Source organism: Pecten maximus, chromosome 3 (assembly GCF_902652985.1).
Source record: "Pecten maximus chromosome 3, xPecMax1.1, whole genome shotgun sequence".
In the NCBI taxonomy this organism is placed as follows: domain Eukaryota; kingdom Metazoa; phylum Mollusca; class Bivalvia; order Pectinida; family Pectinidae; genus Pecten; species Pecten maximus.
The window spans coordinates 9,276,976-9,299,700 of NC_047017.1; the positions used below are offsets into that span (position 1 = coordinate 9,276,976).

The 22,725-nt window shown below is 34.3% G+C and overlaps 1 protein-coding gene across 8 annotated transcripts in view; it reads left to right on the forward strand.

Moving 5' to 3' along the window:
* LOC117323122 overlaps positions 1 to 22,725 on the forward strand; it is a 68,567-nt gene that overhangs the window by 32,357 nt on the left and 13,485 nt on the right. For 5 of the 8 annotated variants that reach the window (XM_033878147.1, XM_033878142.1, XM_033878143.1 and 2 more), the window contains exons 12-24: positions 916 to 939; positions 3,328 to 3,405; positions 3,734 to 3,891; positions 4,339 to 4,498; positions 5,187 to 5,297; positions 10,459 to 10,657; positions 10,944 to 11,041; positions 11,144 to 11,299; positions 11,875 to 12,025; positions 13,741 to 13,860; positions 18,030 to 18,110; positions 20,904 to 21,092; positions 21,338 to 21,436. In XM_033878147.1, coding sequence (XP_033734038.1) covers positions 916 to 939; positions 3,328 to 3,405; positions 3,734 to 3,891; positions 4,339 to 4,498; positions 5,187 to 5,297; positions 10,459 to 10,657; positions 10,944 to 11,041; positions 11,144 to 11,299; positions 11,875 to 12,025; positions 13,741 to 13,860; positions 18,030 to 18,110; positions 20,904 to 21,092; positions 21,338 to 21,436 — 1,624 coding nt within the window. The remainder of the gene's footprint in view (positions 1 to 915; positions 940 to 3,327; positions 3,406 to 3,733; positions 3,892 to 4,338; positions 4,499 to 5,186; positions 5,298 to 10,458; positions 10,658 to 10,943; positions 11,042 to 11,143; positions 11,300 to 11,874; positions 12,026 to 13,740; positions 13,861 to 18,029; positions 18,111 to 20,903; positions 21,093 to 21,337; positions 21,437 to 22,725) is intronic. The other 3 variants (XM_033878145.1, XM_033878149.1, XM_033878148.1) reach the window with 2 other exon arrangements.

The window sequence follows — 22,725 nt, forward strand, 5'->3', positions numbered from 1 at the left end:
ATCCTTGATATATACATGAATATATATTATATATAATATTATCAACTTCAGGTTTCAGGATTTATTTGTTGCTACAACATAAACTTCAACATGTGTGTTTTTTTTTAAGATAAAATAATAACTAGATAGCACAGGAACATTAATCATATTTATCAGAGTAATAAAAGACAGGAAACAGATGCTGTCTGATTAATTAGACAATTCTTTTGTTTAAGGTCAAGGTCACAAAGTCAACTATCACTTTACCTCTTAGTTTAATTTGTATTTTTTCTTAATTTCTAAAGTAAATGGGATTTTAACTTTCAAATTGAAAAGGTTATAACAAAGATCTGAGTCAAGGTCATTCCAAGGCATAAAATCAAGGTAATGAGGAGGAGATTTGAAGTCAAGGTCACAAAAAATGTGAAACAAGGTCATGACAAGTTCATGCAGTCTGAAGTCAAGGTCATGACAAGTTCAGTTGAAGTCAAGATCATGACAAGTTCAGTCTGAAGTCAAGGTCATGACAAGTTCAGTCTGAAGTCAAGGTCCTGACAGATTCAGTCTGAAGTCAAGGTCCTGACAAGTTCATTCTAAAGTCAAGGTCTTAATGAGATATCTGAAGTCAAGGTCACACAAAAATGTGAAAACAAGGTCATGACAAGATCTTAGGTCAAGGTCATGAGAAGATCAAATTAAAATCTCTTTTATTGCTTAATGTGATATCAAGATGTAATTGTATGGCTTTTCCAATCTAACAGTAATTTTTGTCCAATGATATTTAAACACTGGTATATATATATGATGTCAATATGTAACACAGCTGTATATAACACATTAGTTGGTGGGGATTGAGGGTTTTATTATTACCATGGGAACGGTAATCGTGGTGGCAGGTATTTATAAATATGTGTTCTGTGTCTTTTTTTGTGACAGAATTTTGTATTCACGTTCGACAAGGTTGGTAAATGTCTGCACCTGTATTGTAAGAGTGAACACTAATATTGTGTTTAGATCACATGAACGTTTGTCTCACGGGATCTACTGATCACATGAGCGTTTGTCTCATGGGATCTACTGATCACGTGAGCATTTGTCTCATGGGATCTACTGATCATGTGAGCGTTTGTCTCACGGGATCTACTGATCACGTGAGCGTTTGTCTCATGGGATCTACTGATCACGTGAGCGTTTGTCTCATGGGATCTACTGATCACGTGAGCATTTGTCTCATGGGATCTACTGATCACATGAGCGTTTGTCTCATGGGATCTACTGATCACGTGAGCATTTGTCACATGGGATCTACTGATCATGTGAGCGTTTGTCTCATGGGATCTACTGCCATTGTTATCTGTCTTGTCTGTTCATCTTCCATTAACTTTCAACATGTGATTTGTTCAAATTGGGCCCTAAGGCTACAAAAGGGGAAACACTCCAATATAAAAAAAAAATGAAGAGATCTGATAATTCACTGAGGAAAGCTTTAGTAATATCAATGACATCCCACGGTCTGAATCTAGAATTAAAATAATGATAATCATCGACCTTCAAGTCCAAGGACAAGGAACATTTTGTCAAGTTTTAAACAAATCTTCATCTTCAGAACTATGATTATCATAATCATTTTTGATATTTCATTTTGAGCATGGTTTTGTGATTAAATTGTCAATAGATGGTTACATACTAAAAACTACAAAATTAAATGTGTTAAGTGTTGAGAGAGTGGAATAATGTTAACCTCTGGTCAGTTTGAATCGGCTGTTCTGAAGGTTATATCAGTATAACAATATCTGATGTTGGATTCCTGGAAATTACAGGCTGTTTGAACAAATTACCCAATATATATTTACCTACCACAAATTACCCAATATATTTACCTACCACAAATTACCCAATATATTTACCTACCACAAATTACCCAATATATTTACCTACCACAATTTCATTATCCTGTGCACAGTTTGCAGTGAAATTAATCTTATTTTAATTATGTATATGTTTTTTATTTTTGTTTTGAATTTTATTGTAGTTTTTTTTTTTTTTTCAATTATTATTAAATTCCTGAATCCATACTTCAAAAGCAATGATTATCTTAAATTGATGTTTGGAAAACCATTTTTATTGGAAGTTAATATGAAGTTTATAAAATCAACAAATTAATACACAGAAAATTTCAAATTTTTTTTAAAAAAACTTTTTGAACATCCAGTGTTGTGTTGAGTTACTAACGAGATATTAATAGTTATATTAACTTTAATGCACAATAATTCATTCACAATGTTACATTGGTTTACTTTATTACCAAGCATGATTTCTTGGTGACAGGCTGGTTATTGTATAAACTGTTTTTCTGCTGTATTTGATCCTGTACTAGAATTTGTTTTCAGACTGAAAATTCAGCAATCTGCTGACAAGTTTAGTACATACCGATACCTCTAAATGAATTACTTATTTTAGTTTTAAAAGCTTACATCTTAAAATAAATATGATATTTTTTGTCTGGACTGTTCAGATCTATTCAGACCGAATACAAAAACAGCCTAAAACTCAGAAAATATGTCACTTAATTCATACGAAAGTACTAACTAAAATATATTGCTCTTTATGTATGTTGTCTGATGTCTTTAATATATTTTACTGAACATTCTTTACTTATGATGAATACATGCTAAATTATGTTATCAATTTGTTGATTAAGTGGTTACAGGATGAATGCCCTGAACATGCCTTAATTAGGTTTTATGGACAATCTGATGATATTAAATCACAGTTAAATAGAAATTGATCATTGTGTTATCATGATTCACAGCTTTACATCAACACATACAGCTCATGGTCTTCCTTTTTGCCTTCATTACAAGCTCTCCTGTTTGACTTCCAGATTGGTTCACGATATTGTCTGTAACCTTGGTTACAAAATATTTATGATTTTTTCCATATTGCCATGTCTTCTTCTCTTGTGATCTACATGTTGTATTGTCTGTTGACATTTTATCATTTTATTTTACCTTTGTTTTCCTTCTGAAATGAGTCAGGATTTTACCTTTGATATAGACGACAATTAAATTGGTTTACAGTTTCTGACGATGTTTCGATGATATGGCTCATGAAATTCCTGTTGTTTGATGACAAAGGTCATGACTTTTCCTGTTGCCTTGCAATTGGTTACATCTGTTTATAATTCGCACTGTTACCTTGGTTACATCAGTTTATAATTCCCACTGTTAACTTGGTTACATCTGTTTATAATTTCTACTGTTGCCTTGGTTACAACAGTTAATAATTCCTACCATTGCCTTGGTTACAGTAGTTTATAATTACTACCATTGCCTTGCATGGTTACAGGATTGCAAAGAATCGGTTCATGATGGCTCTCATGGGAGACAAAGTGGCAGGAGGTCCATTTCAGCGATTCCTAGAAAGGTGAAATATATTTCATACAAACATTCTTTGACGAAACATTTGGTAAAATATGTATCTGGTATTTGTAACCTCAGAATATAGTTGTTTGATTGACATCATTAAAAGTAAAAAGGAAAAAGAAAAATTGGAAATTTGAAGAAATTTGGGTGTTAATTTTTCACATGGATTTCACCTGATCTTTTGCAAAGGTGCAGAATTGTTTTGATTTAAGTAGTTAGAACAATCATTGTAATGACTTAATTTACTCTTATCAAAGTTTTTGAACAAATTTTTTTTTTTTTTATGTAATAAAAATAAATACGAATTTTTGTATGAATATTCATTTCAGACAAAGTGACCGTCTGCTGTTGTCCAACCTGCTGTTCTGGCAGGATGTGACAGAATATGGTCAGGCTGAGGACCGTTCTGCTGACCGTCTGCTCCGACTCTGTCATGCCTGGACAATCTACAATAAATATTTACTGCCTAACAGTGAATATGGTATTGGTGAGTAATAATGTCTGTTTTATTAAGACAGTGAATTTTTAATGATTTTTTTCATGTTTTCATAAAAAAATGCAAAAAACTCTAAAAACTATTGTCAGTGGAAGGTATTAAACAAGTTTGATAATTTGACCTGTCAATAGCCCTATGTGATGTACTGAATTATTTAACCATTTCAATAAATTCCATATTCCATTAACACAAGTGTAAGATTCTATTTATCACATAACCCATATTTATCAGAAAACAAGTGAAACTTCTTATTTATTTCTCTAAAAGACCGGTAAATTTCAACTCAAAAGGTCAGTTTTCCACCCAAAAACTATCATGTATTGATGACATCACAGATGTATAGTTATGACATGGTCTTATGACATGACAGTGTATCGGACTATCCCAGTTATACGATAAAATTATTCTGTTATTACCAGTATGTATGACATATTTTAGGTCTGTCTGAGGCTGAGAGAAATGAACTTCATGACACTTTGCTCAAGGCCAAGGACTTTGTGGAGGCGTCTGTGTTCAACATAGCCAAATTCCACTCCATGGAGCGTCTAGAAAGAGCGTGGATGCGTTACCTCCAGGAGGACCTGAAAACATTCCTGGAGTAAGTTTTTCTCACTAATGTCAGTCAAATTGTTTTATATTTCCTGTTTTAAGGCAGAAAATATCAAAACTCCCAACATCACAAACAATGGAGACCTTTGTCATTCTGACAATTTTTTGTTGTTTTTTAATGTAAATTGATAATTTTATAAACAGTAGTTCATTCTGGAAACAATGCTGATAGTAAGTGTTTTAAGGTCTGTATGCATGGGTTGAACCACCAAATTGATTCAATTTTATGAAATTGCCTTTTGTTCCATCGAAGCAGTGTCTGATCTGTCCTATATTGTGATGTGATTGGTTCTTATCACCTTTTGGACAATTATTAACTGTCAAGCTCTATAAACTTTCCTAGTCGAATGTACATTTGATGTAGTAGTTAAAAGCTGTTCTTTGTAACTCTTGTAGATTGTCTAGCTTTTTGGCTCAAGGACGAATCTCAGCTAACTCTTCTGAGGAATATTTTTCAAATAATTATTTTTGCTTTCCTGTTCTCTTCAGTTCCTGTTGTTCCTGTTTATGAGAATTAACAGACATTGCAAGAGTTATCTCCCCTTTACGAATAAAGGGAGATGGTAGATACTGAAACCGAGATAAGAGTTATTGTATTCTGAAAGGTGATAACTGACATAGGTATATATTATATTTTACATAAATATATCCTTTTTTCATGGCGACTCTAATTACAGTGCCCATGTGCGACCGGGAGCGGAAAGTCCGCCTTCCACTGCTGATGTGATCCACATTTCCGTTGCTGGAGATGAACTTCTTATCACACGCCCCATGCCTTGGGTCAAAAGGTAGGACACTTAATTGTTTTTTTAACAGGTTTTTACTTTTGATACAAGTTAGTCAGGTTAGTGATGTTTTCATTAGTTATTGATAACTCTGATGAAACTTCACCATTTCTTTGTTTAGATATCTCTTGGTAATTGACCTTTATATTCAGTGCACCCTAGCTACATTCTCTAACAAAAAAGAAAATAAACCAAAAAGAAAGAAAATAAACCAAAAAGACAAAAAACAAACAAAAGAAAAGAGTTGTTTAAAAATGCTGTATGACATTTTGTAAGTGCACAAAGAATGTAAATAAGGTCAGTTATCAGGGTTCAGTTAAATAGTGTAATTATACTGTATATTGTAGCTAGTCTTTGATTTTATTTATTTGTTGATCATATCGACTGTTATCACAGTAACTAATTAGTTTTTAGTCTTTGATATTTAAAAGTAGTTTTTCTTATTCTTTTTAGTTTTTAACTTTTTCCTTTAAAATCTTACCCTGAATTTTATACATTTGTGAGTTACTTCCCTTAGATAGACATCAGACATTAGCAAGGACTATTTGGACAGAATTTATTGGAATTTACAGTTCAATATTCTTTTATTATATCATACATGTCCAAATAGACCATATGTATATATAATGCAAAAAAAGATATTTTTATGAATGAAACATTTTCTGGCAAAATTCAAAGCCTAATATTTCCAACAACAAATAGATGTAGTTTCTATTCTTGTTAAGTATAGATTTGTTTGATAAAAAGATTTTTTTTCAAGATATGACTTCTATCTGTCTTAGTTATCTCCCTTACATTTACATTTAAAACTCTATCTACTGTATAATGATTAAAGGTATGAAGGTAAATTTTGAGGACATTAGTATAGTTTATAAAGTGGTTTATTGATATCTACATTATACATTATTGTTGATGTGTCTGTACATGTTGATGTGCCTGTACACCAAATTTTCTGTCATGTATCACCATTTTCTTGCCTGTAGTGCTAAAGTTCCTAAAATCCCGAAACCATGGAGGTAAACATGTAGTATATACCTGTATCTCTCTATTGTAGAACCTCTACAGTCCATACACTTCTCAAAATCAGGAATCATTCACTCTCTGGACAAATAAACACAAAACCAGGACAAATTCTATTTTCTATTTTACTTGATTCAAAAGGTTTTTAGCTAGCAAAATCTATAGTTCAGTTCTTGTGAAGCAATTTGATCATTTTTTTTCAACTGTCTAGGAAGTGAAGCTCTTTTGAAAAAGAAAAAGGTAGCATATCACCTTAAAAGTAATTCTCAAAAAAGAAATGATCAGAATTGATGAAATACAAATTAAATTATCAAAACAATCAGGGAATTACTTTCATATAGTTTTTAAAATTAAAATTGTCCAGAAAGTGACTTTTTCATTTAATACAACTGTGGACTAAGAAGTTTCACTATAACATATATACAGTGGTAGATCATGAAAAATATTTTTTTCAGGAACAGAAATCATGTACAATGATATATTGGATTGATGGATGTTCCCTCACTATAGATTAAAAGTTTGATATCAAAGTCCACGTGTTCAAAGATTCATTCATGGCCCTGTTTAAAGGCTCCCTTGTCAGTTTTTACTCAATAAACAAAGAACCAGAAGACTGGTTTGATGTGAAAAGTATCAGTAAGTTTTGAAGAAAATTTCAATGGATTAGGACAAATTGGATGTTGATTTTCATGACCTGCCACTAGTTCTTCTCATTTATGAATAAATAACAACCAACCAAACCACTGCCTGACATTAGGTCAGTATAACGTAAACAAGTACCAACACACAACAGATAAGTTCAGGTTAGAGCAAAAATTATATCAATAGCTTGAAAACAACAAAATGTTAATTATTTGTAAGGCTATAGATGATAATCACATTTGTTCTGACATTACAATTGTTGCTCCTTGGTAAAAAAAAAACCCCATTCTTTTTATCAGTGAATCATTCAATTTTTCTTAGAAATACATTTTTTATCAATGAAACAGCTTATTCCATAAAACATCTTCATCAATTAAATAACTTTTTCATCATTATCATTTTACAAAAAAATTGTTCATTAATGAAATTTCTTTTTCATCATTGAACCACATCGCCCCATCCCTCACCCCCCATCCCTCCATCCCATTGAGATAAACTTCTTTATGAACTATTATTATTTGCATTCACTTCATTTTAAATAGCTCCAGTTTTACTTATTGAAACTGTGTACTAAATTATTTACAAGCAACAACATTGTTTTCTTTTGTTATTTACAGATAGATGTGATTTTAAAGCTTGTGCATGTCATATTACAGGAACTCACTTATAATTATTTCATTGAAAATTGAATATTTCCAAAATGTAATTAAAGAAGGACACAACATTGAAATCCTAGGCTTATGTTCATGATGGGTTATCTCCCTTCAGAGATTGTACGTGAACCTAACCCTGGGATTTCAACATGGAAATTACATGGTTGTCACTGTTGTTAGATTCTAAAATAAATTATATATTTTGTTTCGAGACATTCAAGTGATCAAATAAGAAATTTTAATAAAAAAATAAAATCAGTCAATCATCACTTTTGAAGTATAAGTGTTTTCACTAATAATTGATAATTTTATTAGATTTGATTGTGTGCTATTTCCTACAGCTTGTACATCATTTAAATACCACTTGTATTAATCATGGCATGAATTTATTTCCTACTCAGCAAATTTCCTGTTATAAGGAGGTGAAAAATTAATTAATATGATTAGTTTACTGAGTGTTTTGAGGGAAAGGAGGGAAAATGCCTTCAAGAAAACACCAGCCCGATGGTTTGATTGTAAATCAAGAAAACACTAGCCCGATGGTTTGATTTTAAATCAAGAAAACACTAGCCCGATGGTTTGATTGTAAATGAAGAATACACTAGCCCGATGGTTTGATTGTAAATGAAAAATACACTAGCCCGATGGTTTGATTGTAAATGAAAAATACACTAGCCCGATGGTTTGATTGTAAATGAAAAAAACACTATCCCGATGGTTTGATTTTAAATCAAGAAAACACTAGCCCAATGGTTTGATTTTAATTCAAGAAAACACTAGCCCGATGGTTTGATTTTAAATCAAGAAAACACTAGCCCGATGGTTTGATTGTAAATGAAAAAAACACTATCCCGATGGTTTGATTTTAAATCAAGAAAACACTAGCCCGATGGTTTGATTTTAAATCAAGAAAACACTAGCCTGATGTTTTAATTTTAAATCAAGAAAAATATGAACCTTAACTTTTAATCAACAAAATTTTATCTGAAGAAAGTACATTATACCTCTACTTGCAGAAAAACATCCATCTTTTGTAAGAAAATATTTTCTCAGTGAGACCTCTTCACCATTTTGTGAATTTTCTTTATTATCAACTATTTTCTTTATGAAAATCAAAGATCAGAAACATTTATCATACATAGACTGGAGCTTTAAATGTCTACACTAATTAATGACTACGGTAAAGTACTACAGCAAAAATGTTCTCATGGCCGTCCCGTCACCAGATAGGAGTCATTAAAAACATTTAAATTTTCTTTGATGTTTAATTGTGCCCAATTGACCTTGACTAAGTTATAAATGTTAAAGACAATTGAGTGTTTTATTTTGATAGTATATTAAATACCCGTAACTCTGATTCCGTCAAAACCAGTCTGGTTTTATATGTTATGATAGACATGTATCCCATTATCTATAGGTGATCAAACTTAACACAGGAATGCCAGGTGGCTTATTGTTTTGACCCAGAAATAAATAAAAAAAAATAAAACTTTAATTCTTAAACAGGCTCCAATTATATTTTTTTTTTTTTTTTAGATTTTGTATTGTATATGGTTTGGTTGACAGCAGATTTACAAGATAACATCACAGTCTTATCAGAGATACTCACTGCTTATGATATAGAAATTACTATATACCTATATAAATATATGTAAAAATGACATATATACCTATATAAATATATGTAAAAATGCATATCTTCACATATGAACACAACATATGAGTTATCTGTATAATTTTGTATAATTACACATATGTTCACTTTATATATCACGTGTACATATATACATCTGTACTTTAAAGGATTGATACGTATACAACATGGTGTCCTGAACAATATATTTATTTAAAACAATGAACATAGTATACAGGACAACCACAAAATATTTTGTGTTAAACAAAACGATACATGTAATGAAGTATTTTTAGTCTGGACCTGATGGCTTAAAGCTTTGAGCTTAATTTAGATTCATAAACTGATTGTTTTTTCACTGAAAATAGTTTTATTGAATTAAAGTTTAATTAGAATTTTATTGTGAATAATGTCTCCTGGTGATTAAATTAAATCATTAATCATGAAATTTTGATAATGATTTTAACAAATGGTACATAGATATATGTTTTTATTATTCCGAATAATTCGTTAAGCTAAGGAAACACAAGTCTATCATGCTATGGTTGCTGTTAGGTACTGAAGCGTGGTCCGGGCCTCGATATCCGACAGATTTTATAATAATGTGTATTGTTTATAATGGAAAACAGATCTGCCCACTAAACAATGGACAGGCAGCCAACAAGGCAATCTAGATCCCTGAATCGAAGGACATGGCCATCACACATTTGACTTGAGTTTATCTTGTATCTATATCAACATTGGTTCAAAGTGCCATATTGGAATCCAAAATTAATTTATTTAAAGCTTTAAATTCCATTAACAAAATCACAGATTTAATTTTTCTATTATTTAGTGGAAGAATTTTATTTTTAGCTTTTAAGTCTTTGAAAGTAATTTGAATAATATGATTTATATGAATTTGTCAGTAGATATATAAAATTCATTGAAATATTGACTGTATTTTTTTAATATCAAATCAATAGTTCTAAAGCTAACAAATCTTTCATAAGTAGCCCATTTTGTATCATATTTTCTTATTACAGTTCTGAATACATCCTCTATTGTAATCCTTTATGGTAGTATTAGAAAATGTTTCACAATTCCTTTAGTAATTAGTAGAACTCAGCTTGATAGTAATACAAAGATGAAATTGTAGATGTAAAGTAAGTTAATTTAAAGGGATGTAACAAAAGGTTCTTGTCTGAAGTAGAAGAATTGATCTGGCTCTGTTTAGGGTTCCGACAACAGACTCCCAGAGGGCTGCTCGCCTTCGACAAGCATTGGGACTTGGCGCGGATATGAACAGTGAACAGAGAGCTGAAATGAGGGCTAAAGCTCGGGAGCGACGGAAAGAGATGGAACGAGAGAGGAAAAAAGCCATACGGGCTGCCTACCGGAGAGTGAAAGAGGCGAAACAAAGGAAAGACACAGAGGTCAGTTAATATTCTGTTATCTTAAAAATGTTTATTATGAACAGAAAGATTATTGGTAATAAATTAATATGATAATTAGAAATACAGTTAAATAAATATACACTATTACAATGGGGTCATTGTAATATTGTGTTAGATATTGATGATATTACAAAACATTTCACTCTTATGTCTCCACACATTGACCTGTAGTCACTATAGATGACATGAGAACAGGTACATAACTTTCTGGTTGTTATGGAACATTTTACAGGTTAATTAATAAATCTGAAAAATCTGTTTCCAGAAAAAAGAAGATGGTGATGATATGGAATACGACATTGATGATGAGAAGAGGTCAGCGAAGCCACCACCTCCGTTTACTGAGATGACGCACAACAAACAGTAAGTCAAATTTGATCTTTAACATAACTTACTATCTATAAATATATTACATAAGTAAAGAATGATGGGGATTTGTTTGTAACATTTCAACAACCTTTCCAGATTTATGACAAACTTTAGAAAGCATTTACAAGAATCTGAGGACAAAGAGAGACTGAATATGGTCAGTCTATATTTGGACACGGACACCTACCTCAACCTTGGTTCTAGTAAGACGGACCAAAAGAAGAAAGAGACTCACGCTGGCTTTATCTTCAAGTAAGTTTTCATCTACACTAAGTAGCCATCGGGACCCACATGTACAATGTATCTGTTATAGATCAACATGTACAATATATCTGTTCTAGATCAACATGTACAATGTATCTGTTATAGATCAACATGTGCAATGTATCTGTTCTAGATCAACATGTACAATGTATCTATTGTAGATCAACATGTACAATATATCTATTGTAGATCAACATGTACAATGTATCTGTTCCAGATCAACATGTACATTGTATCTGTTATAGATCAACATGCACAATGTATCTGTTCTAGATCAACATGTACAATGTAGCTGTTCTAAGCCAATATGAACAATGTATCTGATATAGAAAGATAATGTAACATTATAGGTGAATAATACTTTGGTCTACTTAATATCTTAAATCTATGATAAAATGATGTTTCAAGTTAAAATTTTCTCCAAATCCTATCAAATCAAGTTGTTAGTGTAATTTAAACATTATATACATCATCTTAGTATTTGTGCTCAGATCAAAACTTAAATCTATAGTGTGTTTCCTTTAACTGGTAGGTATTAAGTTATCATTAACTCTCTCCTTCAGGACTTATGTTGACTCCCATGGTAAGAAACACCTAACTTTCCCTGACAAACTGACAAACAGGATTGGGGAGAGACCTAAGACAGGAGCCATTAAGGAAATGCAGAGTACTGTGGTACCTAAACTGGAGGAGGCCTTCAATGCTTTCTTAGTGGTGAGTTCTGGTATGGTGAGGGAAGGGAGAGAACAGGGAGGGAAGGGAGAGTACAGGGAGGGAAGGGAGAGTACAGGGAGGGAAGGGAGAGTACAGGGAGGGAAGGGAGAGTACAGGGAGGGAAGGGAGGGTTACAGGGAGGGAAGGGAGAGTACAGGGAGGGAAGGGAGAGTACAGAGAGGAAGGAGAGTACAGGGAGGGGGAGTAAGGGAGGAAGGGATAGTTACAGAGAAGGGAGAAGGAGAGTTGAGATTGAAGGTAGAGGTACAGAGAGGTGAAGGGAGTACAGAGGGAAGGTAGTACAAGGGAGTATGTAAGATAGGGAATGGAATGTACAGGATAAGGGAACATGTAGGGAAGGGAGAGTACAGAGAGGGAAGGGAGAGTTCAGAGGAAATAGTACCAGAGATAATGAAGTAATAGTGAAGATTACAGATAGTGTAAGTAAGGTGAATACCGAGATGAGAGTATGGAAGGTTAAGTACATTTGAGTTAAGAGATACTAGGGTAAGGATTATCATAGGAGGAAGGCTGTATTCTTGAGAGTGTAGAGTACTGTATATTAGAGTTAGATGTACATAGGGATAGTACAGTAGGAATATAGTACAGAGGTTTTGAAGTAAGGAGGTGAAGGAACTGTATCACTATTAATTTAGAGATGTACAGGGATAAGGAATACTTAGATACGGTTCGTAGGGATTTCAGTATGTACATGAGTAAGAGGATTGTAGTACCTTGGTTGAATGAGTTACAGAGAGGAATGGTATGATACAGTGGAGCTGATTAAGGGAGAGTACATGGAGGGAAGGGAGAGTACAGGGAGGGAAGGGAGAGTACATTGATTTAAGGGAGGGAGGGGTACAAGAGGAATTGAGTACAGGGGTGAGGGAGAGTCATGGAGGGAATGGAGGTAGGTACAGGAGGAAGGATAGTACAGGAGGGAAGGGAGATACAAGGGAGTGGGGATAGTAACAGGAGGGAAGGGAAGTCAGGGAGGGAGGGAGAGTACAGGGAGGGAAGGGAGAGTACAGGGAGGGAGGGGAGAGTACAGGAGGGAAGGGAGAGTACAGGGAGGGAAGGGAGGGAGGGAGAGGTAGGAGTAGGAGGGAAGGAGAGTACAAAAATGGAGGAGGAGAGTAAGGATGGAAGTGGGAGAGTGGGAAGATGTAAGGAGATACAGAGGGTACTTTTGTAAAAGGGGGAAAGGAAGGAGGGAAGGGAGGAGGGAGGGGGGGAAAAAGGGGGGGGTCTAGGGAGGGGGTCGGGGGGGGGGGAAAGGGGGGGGGGAACGGGGGGGGGCGAGGGGGGCCCCGGGGGGGGTTTTGGGGTACGGGAGGGGGGAGGGGTCGGGGGGGGGCGGAGGGGGGGGTCGGGGGGGGGGGTCGGGGGAAAAGTGGGGGGGGAGCGGGGGGGGTCGGGGGGGGGGGGGGTCGGGGGGGGCGGGGGTTCTAAGGGGGGGGGGGAATTTTGGCGGGTGGGGGTTTTTCCCCTTTAAAAGGGGGTTTTTGGGGGTCCTTTTTTGGGGGGGGGGGGGGGGGGGTAAAGGGGGAGGGAGAGTACAGGGAGGGAAGGGAGGGAAGGGAGAGTACAGAGAGGGAAGGGAGATTTAATGTTTCATTTACAAAATACATGTAATCTATCTCCAATGAAAGTACGGGAACTTCAAATTACATGTATATTAGTTCTATCACTGATCTGGGTTGTTTGGTTTGTAGGAAAAAGCATCTGAGAATGGAATGGACCCTCGAGATTTCGCCAATCTTTCTCAGGCAGAACTAGCTCTTCGACTGGGTACAGAGACGTCGGTGAACTGGAAAAAAGGACGAAAGGGAAAGGTACAGCTAAGTAACCTGATGGAACTCAAATATCACTCTCTGCTAAAATTTATAAATATGTAATCGTTTGATTTTCTTCCTTTCTTTATCCATTATTTTCTTTATTTTCATTTTTATTCCGTCATTAACATTACACTGGTTTTGTCTACTTTTAAATCACAATATACTGACATATTCATTTTTATCACTATTTTTAATTTAAAGTCATTTTGATGAGACATTCCAACTCTTACATAGATTTGAGAGTATTGTAATAACATGTGACTGGTACAGATTTGTGATTGGGAGTACTATTTATGGTTTTATAGATAATCATTTGAAATTTAAAAGTGTCTTTAGAAAATACAAAAGTATCAAAGCAATCTAATAGTGATTACCCTCACAACAGTTATCACAGATCGGAATGATAGGGGCAAACAATCAGCTTGTTTTAGATTTTCCAGACACATGCAGCAGGAATGATATTTTAGATGGCGGAAGGGGCTTATATAGGCATAGATAGGGGTATCGTCAGTCAATAAGGATAAGTTTCTGCGAGTGATTAGTGATGGCAGGTTACAGACTTAAAGACATACCTTTTTTCTCTATAAGCTTGTTTGCGGAATAGATGTGAATTTTTAAGGCTAGTTTACTAACCAAAAAATCCAGGTGGGTAAAAAAATGACAACTTTTGATACAGACGCCAGACCCACTTGAATTATCGAATAGCAACTTAGGCAAAGGACTTCACGGCAAAGTGATTCGGGAGATTGAATTTCCCGCTATCACCGTTAGCCTTTTCGAACACGAGCAGGACGAGGATAATAGGGCAAACCGTAAAGTCCATTTCGCGGGAGATCATGAGGATGAAGGTTACCAGGTAAACACACACACGTCCAGCTTGCATGATGGAGCTTATGTGGAACTGTGTCCAATGATGTTTGACTATATTAATGTGGATCTGTGTCTAATGATGTGTGATTATATTAATGTGGCTCTGTGTCCAGTGGTGCGTGACAATTATATTATGGTGATTTTGATAACACTTAAGTCTTTCGATAACCAGCAATGTTCAAATCTTAATTATGCTAATTGAGCAATAAAGCATATTTTCTATTTATCTATGAATCAATGTATATTAAAGTTGTTAGAAATTAATTATTTGGATATAACATTATCAGTTTAACAAGATAGATACATACAATAGTCATGTAGGTCAAAGGTAAAGAGTGTTCTATTTTTAGCCTAACATTTGTGCTGTGTGTACATTGATGTCACTTAATGAATGGTAGAGAGTCCTGCCTTTTGTTATTAGTCCCCCACCAGGTAACGAGGCGGGGCAGGGGGTCAATCTCCTATACTTCTTTTCACCTCCTCAGTGGTGTGGTGTGTCATGTACCAAAAGTAGGTCACTCTGACCTATGTTTTGACCTTTGAACTACGTCAAGGAAAAAAATGTCTCCAGGCTCTATTTCCAGCACTGCTTGACACCAGAACTTTATACTTGGGACATGAGTAGGTGAAGCAATGTGACATTGGTCTAAATAAAGTCACTCTGACCTACATTTTGACCTTGTGTCCAGGTTCTATTTCCAGCACTACTTGACACCAGAACTTTATACTTGGGACATGAGTAGGTGAAGCAGTGTGACATAGGTCCAAAAAAAAGTCACTCTGACCTACATTTTGACCTTTTTATCTACATCAAGAAAAAAAATGGGTCAGGCCTGATCTGAAATATTTCTCACTGGAAGTTCTTAACTGAAGCAGATTCATGGGTACATCTTACTTGGGGCATGGGTTCACTTATTAAAATTTAGACATTGCCTTCAATTCTACAAAAATGTCAACCAAATGCAATTATTGAATACACTCTGTCAAACATTCAGTGTGTAGAACTGGTTCCTACACCAAACCATCATCTGCATTCTTGGATACAATTTCACATCTGGTGGGGGACATTAGTTTGCCAAAAGGTCTTGTTGTTTCTTAATAATCTAAAACAGTTATAGGTCACCAAATTTGTTTTGTGATGTTATGGATTTTGTGAAATTTTGAAATTATCACTTGTAATGTGTTATATCATATATCTTTCATAATGGGCAGACAACTCCAATTTGGAAAGAAAATATCCAACAAAATATAACTCTTACGCATTACAAGGTGGTATGACTCTCTACCAGGAAACCAATATTGTAACACACTTTTTTCCGTGTTTGTTATCAATATTATTAAGGATTATTGCAGCATGCTTACTGTAATAATTAAAGTATAGAAGGAAAATATAGGATTGTATCTGTCCCTCTGTTCATAAAACCATCCGTTTGTCAAACTGTCTGTCCATCTCATTGAATGTTTCAATGATATTCCTTGAACCAGAAGCATTGTAAACATATTAGGACTGGACAACTTCCTGCTCCCAAGGTCAAGGCCACAATGAAAGGTCACAAGTCAAGTTATTATTTTGGTTGTTGACAGCCTTCTTTTGTCTAGAAATTTATACCATCAAGTTTTCACAACAAAATGTTGTATCTTGGCCAGATTACAGTATGAGGTCAAAGGTCAAATGATTCGTATTCTGAAGTCAGTACCCTATGAGGTCACAGTATAATTCTAAGGTCATAGGTCAATTCATTGAACATCCACATGGTTTGTACAAGGTCATGAAAAGTGTCCAAAGATCAAACATTATCTCTCAATTTTTTACACAAAGGTCAAAGGTCAAATGTTTTCCACAACTCCCAGATCTGTAGACAAAAAATAACATTTGACGGAATGGTTCAATTAAAGTTAGCTGATACATTTTTATTCATTGATTTTTGTTTTAGATTTCTTAACAGATTGGTTTTATGTATGTTATCTGATTTTGTTTTGACTTTGTTATAGTTACATGTATATTGTAATAAGTGTTGGATGGTTTTGGTTGTGACTTATTGTTATATGCAAAATATTGTGTATTTTTATATTTTAAAAAATAACTTGTGATTTTAAAGAGATGCTATCTATAACTAATACTATATACTTGTTGTTTTGATGGAAAATGCTGTGATGATTGATGTGGAAGTGATTGATCAGAAATTCAGAATTTTCAAAAAATTGTTTTCAAATATAATTGTACCATTTTACCATGTTACTGTACTGATCAACGACATACCTGTACTAATGAGTTTCCATACCTGTACAGGTACAACTACACACTAGTGCCTCTACCAGCAACAGAAGGGCCTTGTTTTCTAGATATACGAATTCAAGGAAGAGATTCAATAAGGTTTTCCTTAAATAATTCTTCATAAAAAAAAAATCTAATATTTTTAATACATTTATGAATCTTACATTTCCTAGGTACACTAAAAATCAGCATGATTCTTAACAAAAAAATCAGGTCAAAATCAAATGACGACAATGATTTTCTTAGAACAGGCCTAACATATCATTAGTCTCTTTTTGTGTGTAATATATAAAGTATATTAATTTAACATATACTTGGTAAGTACATTCTGGAAATATTTTTTTTACCTAATTTTCAATTTCAATTTTGATAATGTTTTTCAGTCCCTAATTTCTGATAAAGAATTTTTTATTAAAATTGTCTAAGTTATTAATATTCTAACAAAATCTCTGATAATTAAAAAAAAAATTAATGAAATTCAGTTTCATCTAAAATGTATAATACTGAAAAAACATCCTACATTAGACCAGACGAACTGACATGGATGATGTAACAGTTAGTTAGTGACTAAACCTTTTATTTTTACATCATTTTAAAATACTTCCTTTGTCTTTTTTAATTGATTCTTTGAATTTACGGTATGTACTGAATTTTATATAAATACCCTGTGGAATCACATTTTTGAGAATGAGTAAATGTCTGTAATGTTGCCTTGATTTCCTCACACATTTGTACAAGGTGTTTTGTCTGTTTACACTAGTTGTAGTCAGATTTGTTGTTTCAAAATTCATTGTAATTTTAGAAATGCATTTTTTTTTTGTTAAATAATTACATTTTAACTGATGTAGGAAAGTGACATTTTTTGTGGCCATATTTGGAAGATTTGAAGAAGTTTTGTGTAAATGTAACATCAACCTCTGTATTGTACCATATGTTACTGATTTTTATTTTGCCTGGAATGTTTGATTGTATGAAAATGTTTCTGTATTGTAACACCCTCTGTGATTGGTCACTCTATCAGGACGAATCAGCACGAACTGCATCACAGACTGATCAGGGCCCTGCCGGCCGGCGGGGACGCAGAAATAAATTAAATACGAAGGTATTTTGTACGGGATGTGAGGTGCCTGACGTCCCAAACCTGCTGCTGTGGGTTGCTCAGCTTTGAGATTTTTTGCTTTGCATGACCAACTGCAATATAGAGTTATCTGCCTTAGAAATGAGTTCTTCCTCAAATTATAAATTTCTCTTGAAAAAAGCAAAAGAAAGAAATATTTCCACTGACAAGAATTCAGTCCATCATTTACTTAAAACCTAAACTCTCCTACAAAGTGAAAAGTTTTTAATTCCTCGGAAAGGAAGCATTTTTCTTTGGCAATTTACTGAATGATTATCAAAGAAAAATGTGTTTCCCATACAAATTATTTCCCTCCTTGAGGGTATCCCGATTGGATCCAGTGACTGTGAGCAGAATGATGTAGATATCGGCAGAGATAACTTGATAGTCACTAACTGATCGTGTAGGACTTTCTCTTAGGACTGATTCTAGTGTTACACAAGGCAGCCTTGATATTCCAGCCATCTTAGGTCATAGTTCATATAAAGTGACAGAATCCTTTGACAACAAGAACAGGGCTGGGAGCCTTAGATTGTTCAGAAAAATGTCAAATTGTACTAAACCAGCTCCCGAGTATGGTGACGGATCATTGATGGCTGGATTAACGGGGCTGGATAGTGGTTACAACAAATTACAATTAGAGGTGGCTGGGTGAATCAGTCTTCACATCATAGAGTATGACTTTAACATGTATAATACGACAGATTAATAGCAAAATATTGATTTCAATTTTCAGCATATTAATGACATTGTTTATTTAATAAATATGCAGATTTTGATACTAATTAGTATAAACATGTATTATGCATATAACTTAATAGTTCACCTAAAATTCATAGAATCCAAGTTGTAGACTAACAATTACAAACAGCTTGATGCAGTAGTATGTTATTCTAATACAGCGTTCAGTGTATTTGTTAATAATGATGGAATCTCTGGATAACACATTTCCAGGAATTAACTGACAAATTTTCGTGAACTAAACAAAAACATTTTGAGTCTACCAATGATGATTGGTTGGTTGTGAGTTCAAAGTCTCCTTTTATCATGACCAATGGCTGTTTTCAGGTGGAGCCCCTACCACTATTTAGCCAGATGACATTTGACCTAAGATCTAATTGGTTAAATATGTTCAGGCAATCTGAATCAAAACACCTTCCACTCTTTAGCCAGATGACATTTGACCCAATTAAGATCTGATTGGTTAAATTTGTTTAGGCAAAGCACCAGCCAATATCTATTCAGATGACATCAGACCCAATGTCCGATTGGTTAAACCAGAAACTGCACAAATCATAGAGGTAATCATGACAAATACCAGGTGATTCATTTTACCATGCTGAACTACAAAGGGTTACAACTCTGTCGCTGCGTGACAATTTGGAATACTATTGGTCATTTCACAGTGCTTTGGTCAATATGCCTTTGACAAGTGGGTTTAAAGTAGATTGGTATATGTCTTATAGAATTTCTCCTGACCTTGGCATGATCTTAAGAATGAATTGTGACATTCAATCCCTCTTTACATGCACAATCTAACTTGATGTCAAATAAACATGAATGACTTGGTATTTGAATGTCTGTCTCTTTACTTAGTCATCTTAATGCACGGCTTTTATAGGTCGACCGAATAGCTAAACGGCACAGATTCTATGGGTCGACTGGAATAGCTAAACGGCACAGATTTTAAAGGTCGACCAAATAGCTAAACGGCACAGATTCTATGAGTCGACTGGAATAGCTAAACAGCACAGATTCTAGCAGTGTGATTCATATCTCAAACCTTAGCCTGGAATGTCAAAACTTTTGATTGTAAAAGAATGACCTTGACCCATGTTTATTCACAGAAGTTCTTGTTAAGATGATTAAACAACTTCTTCTAAAATACCTTAAAAACTCAAGTCATGAATATGGCCGCTCTACAAAGGTTACCATATATATGCAGTCTATAATGAAGGCTGCGGTTTACTCTGCGAAATGATGCGTTTTCTGTTGTTGCTAAAATGAAGGATTGCAAATTAACACTGCTTGCATGTATAATTTCACATATGAATATTCATAAAATAATACATGTATAAATTCATATGATATGGATATTCATAAGATTATAATACATGTGTAATTTCACATATTCTGAATATTTATAGGATAGTACAATTTTTACATGTATAATTTCACATATGAATATTCATAAAATAATACATGTATAATTTCACATATGAATATTTATTAGATAATACATGTACAATTTCACATGATTTAAATATTCATATGATAATACATGTAGTTTTTTTCATATCTTTAGGAAATAATCATACTCATAAAATTTCTGTGTTTGAAAAATTTGAATTTATTTAAATATTTTCAATTACTTATAACTATATCAACATCTTAAAATCTTAAAGTTTTATTTCCCATTTTTTTGCTTTGATATTAAGATATTGCTTTTACATTACATAATTTTTTATGTCATATTAATTTGCACAATTTTCAGACTTTTTCATTCTCCCACTTTAAGTTTATTTATAAGCTGCACTAAGACAGAAATGAAACCTCTTTAATTGTCAGAAGAAAAAAATACAATATCTAATTATGAAATCAATGATCTAACCTCATATAAAATATACAGACATTTACTATTTCATCTTGCAACTGTAAAATTTGTATCCACACAGTGATGGAATTTTATATTAAAGAGGTTTTGTTTTAGCAGTTTATCTGTATGTTTGTATGTCCAAAGGCTTTCTCCTTCTAACACTTTCTCATTCTCTCTTTCAGACTGGACGTGCACAGCCAACGAAGGATGACCGAGAGGAATTTTTCAAGGCGCTCAAATCGTCAGCTGCAGGTCACCTGACACTTACGATGCTCTACTTCTATAAATATCTACAGAAACACGGCGAGGAAGAAAACGCTCCCCTGCTGGACAAAGACCTTTTTTTCTACATTGAAGTTCAGAAATTCAAGGTCAGATTTACATGAGCAAAATTAGTTATGTACAAGTACATTTATGTCTAAAATGAGTCCAGATTAATTGAAGACCTATAATTTCAATATCAGAGGGGTTAAATTATGTTGAAATTCCCAAATGACATCACTTGTTCCATAGATCCATACCGCTGAGAAATACTACATTTTTCTGATAGCTTGCTAGAATAAAGAGCTGTTTACTTGACTAAAATTGAACTGTAACGAAGTTGTTTTGTCTACAGGACTGTAGCCATGCATATGCTGACGAGGAATCTCTCCGGAAGAAAGTCCAGTCAATCATGGAGTGTTTCCTTGATGCCATCACCAGTCCGGCTCTCCAGGTAATTATGGGTGTTATCAATTCAGGTGAAATAATTCATTAGGAGTTCACATCCCTTACCTCAGAGTTTGAGGGTGTAGATTTTTAACCCTTAATTACCTCAAGAGTTTGAGGGTGTAGATTTTAACCCTTAACTCAGAGTTTGAGGGTGTAGATGTTTAACCCTTAATTACCTCAGAGTTTGAGGGTGTAGATGTTTAACCCTTAATTACCTCAGTGTTTGAGGGTGTAGATGTTTAACCCTTAATTACCTCAGTGTTTGAGGGTGTAGATGTTTAACCCTTACCTCAGAGTTTGAGGGTGTAGATGTTTAACCCTTAATTACCTCAGAGTTTGAGGGTGTAGATGTTTAACCCTTAATTACCTCAGAGTTTGAGGGTGTAGATGTTTAACCCTTAATTACCTCAGTGTTTGAGGGTGTAGATGTTTAACCCTTAACTCAGAGTTTGAGGGTGTAGATGTTTAACCCTTAATTACCTCAGAGTTTGAGGGTGTAGATGTTTAACCGTTAATTACCTCAGAGTTTGAGGGTGTAGATGTTTAACCCTTAATTACCTCAGTGTTTGAGGGTGTAGATGTTTAACCCTTAATTACCTCAGAGTTTGAGGGGATAGATTTTCAACCCTTAACTCAGAGTTTGAGGGTGTAGATGTTTAACCCTTAATTACCTCAGAGTTTGAGGGTGTAGATGTTTAACCTTTAATTACCTCAGAGTTTGAGGGTGTAGATGTTTAACCCTTAATTACCTCAGAGTTTGAGGGTGTAGATGTTTAACCCTTAATTACCTCAGAGTTTGAGGGTGTAGATGTTTAACCCTTAACTCAGAGTTTGAGGGTGTAGATGTTTAACCCTTAACTCAGTGTTTGAGGGTGTAGATGTTTAACCCTTAATTACCTCAGTGTTTGAGGGTGTAGATGTTTAACCCTTAATTACCTCAGTGTTTGAGGGTGTAGATGTTTAACCTTTAATTACCTCAGAGTTTGAGGGTGTAGATGTTTAACCCTTACCTCAGAGTTTGAGGGTGTAGATGTTTAACCCTTACCTCAGAGTTTGAGGGTGTAGATGTTTAACCCTTAACTCAGAGTTTGAGGGTGTAGATGTTTAACCCTTAACTCAGAGTTTGAGGGTGTAGATGTTTAACCCTTAATTACCTCAGTGTTTGAGGGTGTAGATTTTTAACCCTTAATTACCTCAGAGTTTGAGGGTGTAGATGTTTAACCCTTACCTCAGAGTTTGAGGGTGTAGATGTTTAACCCTTAATTACCTCAGAGTTTGAGGGTGTAGATGTTT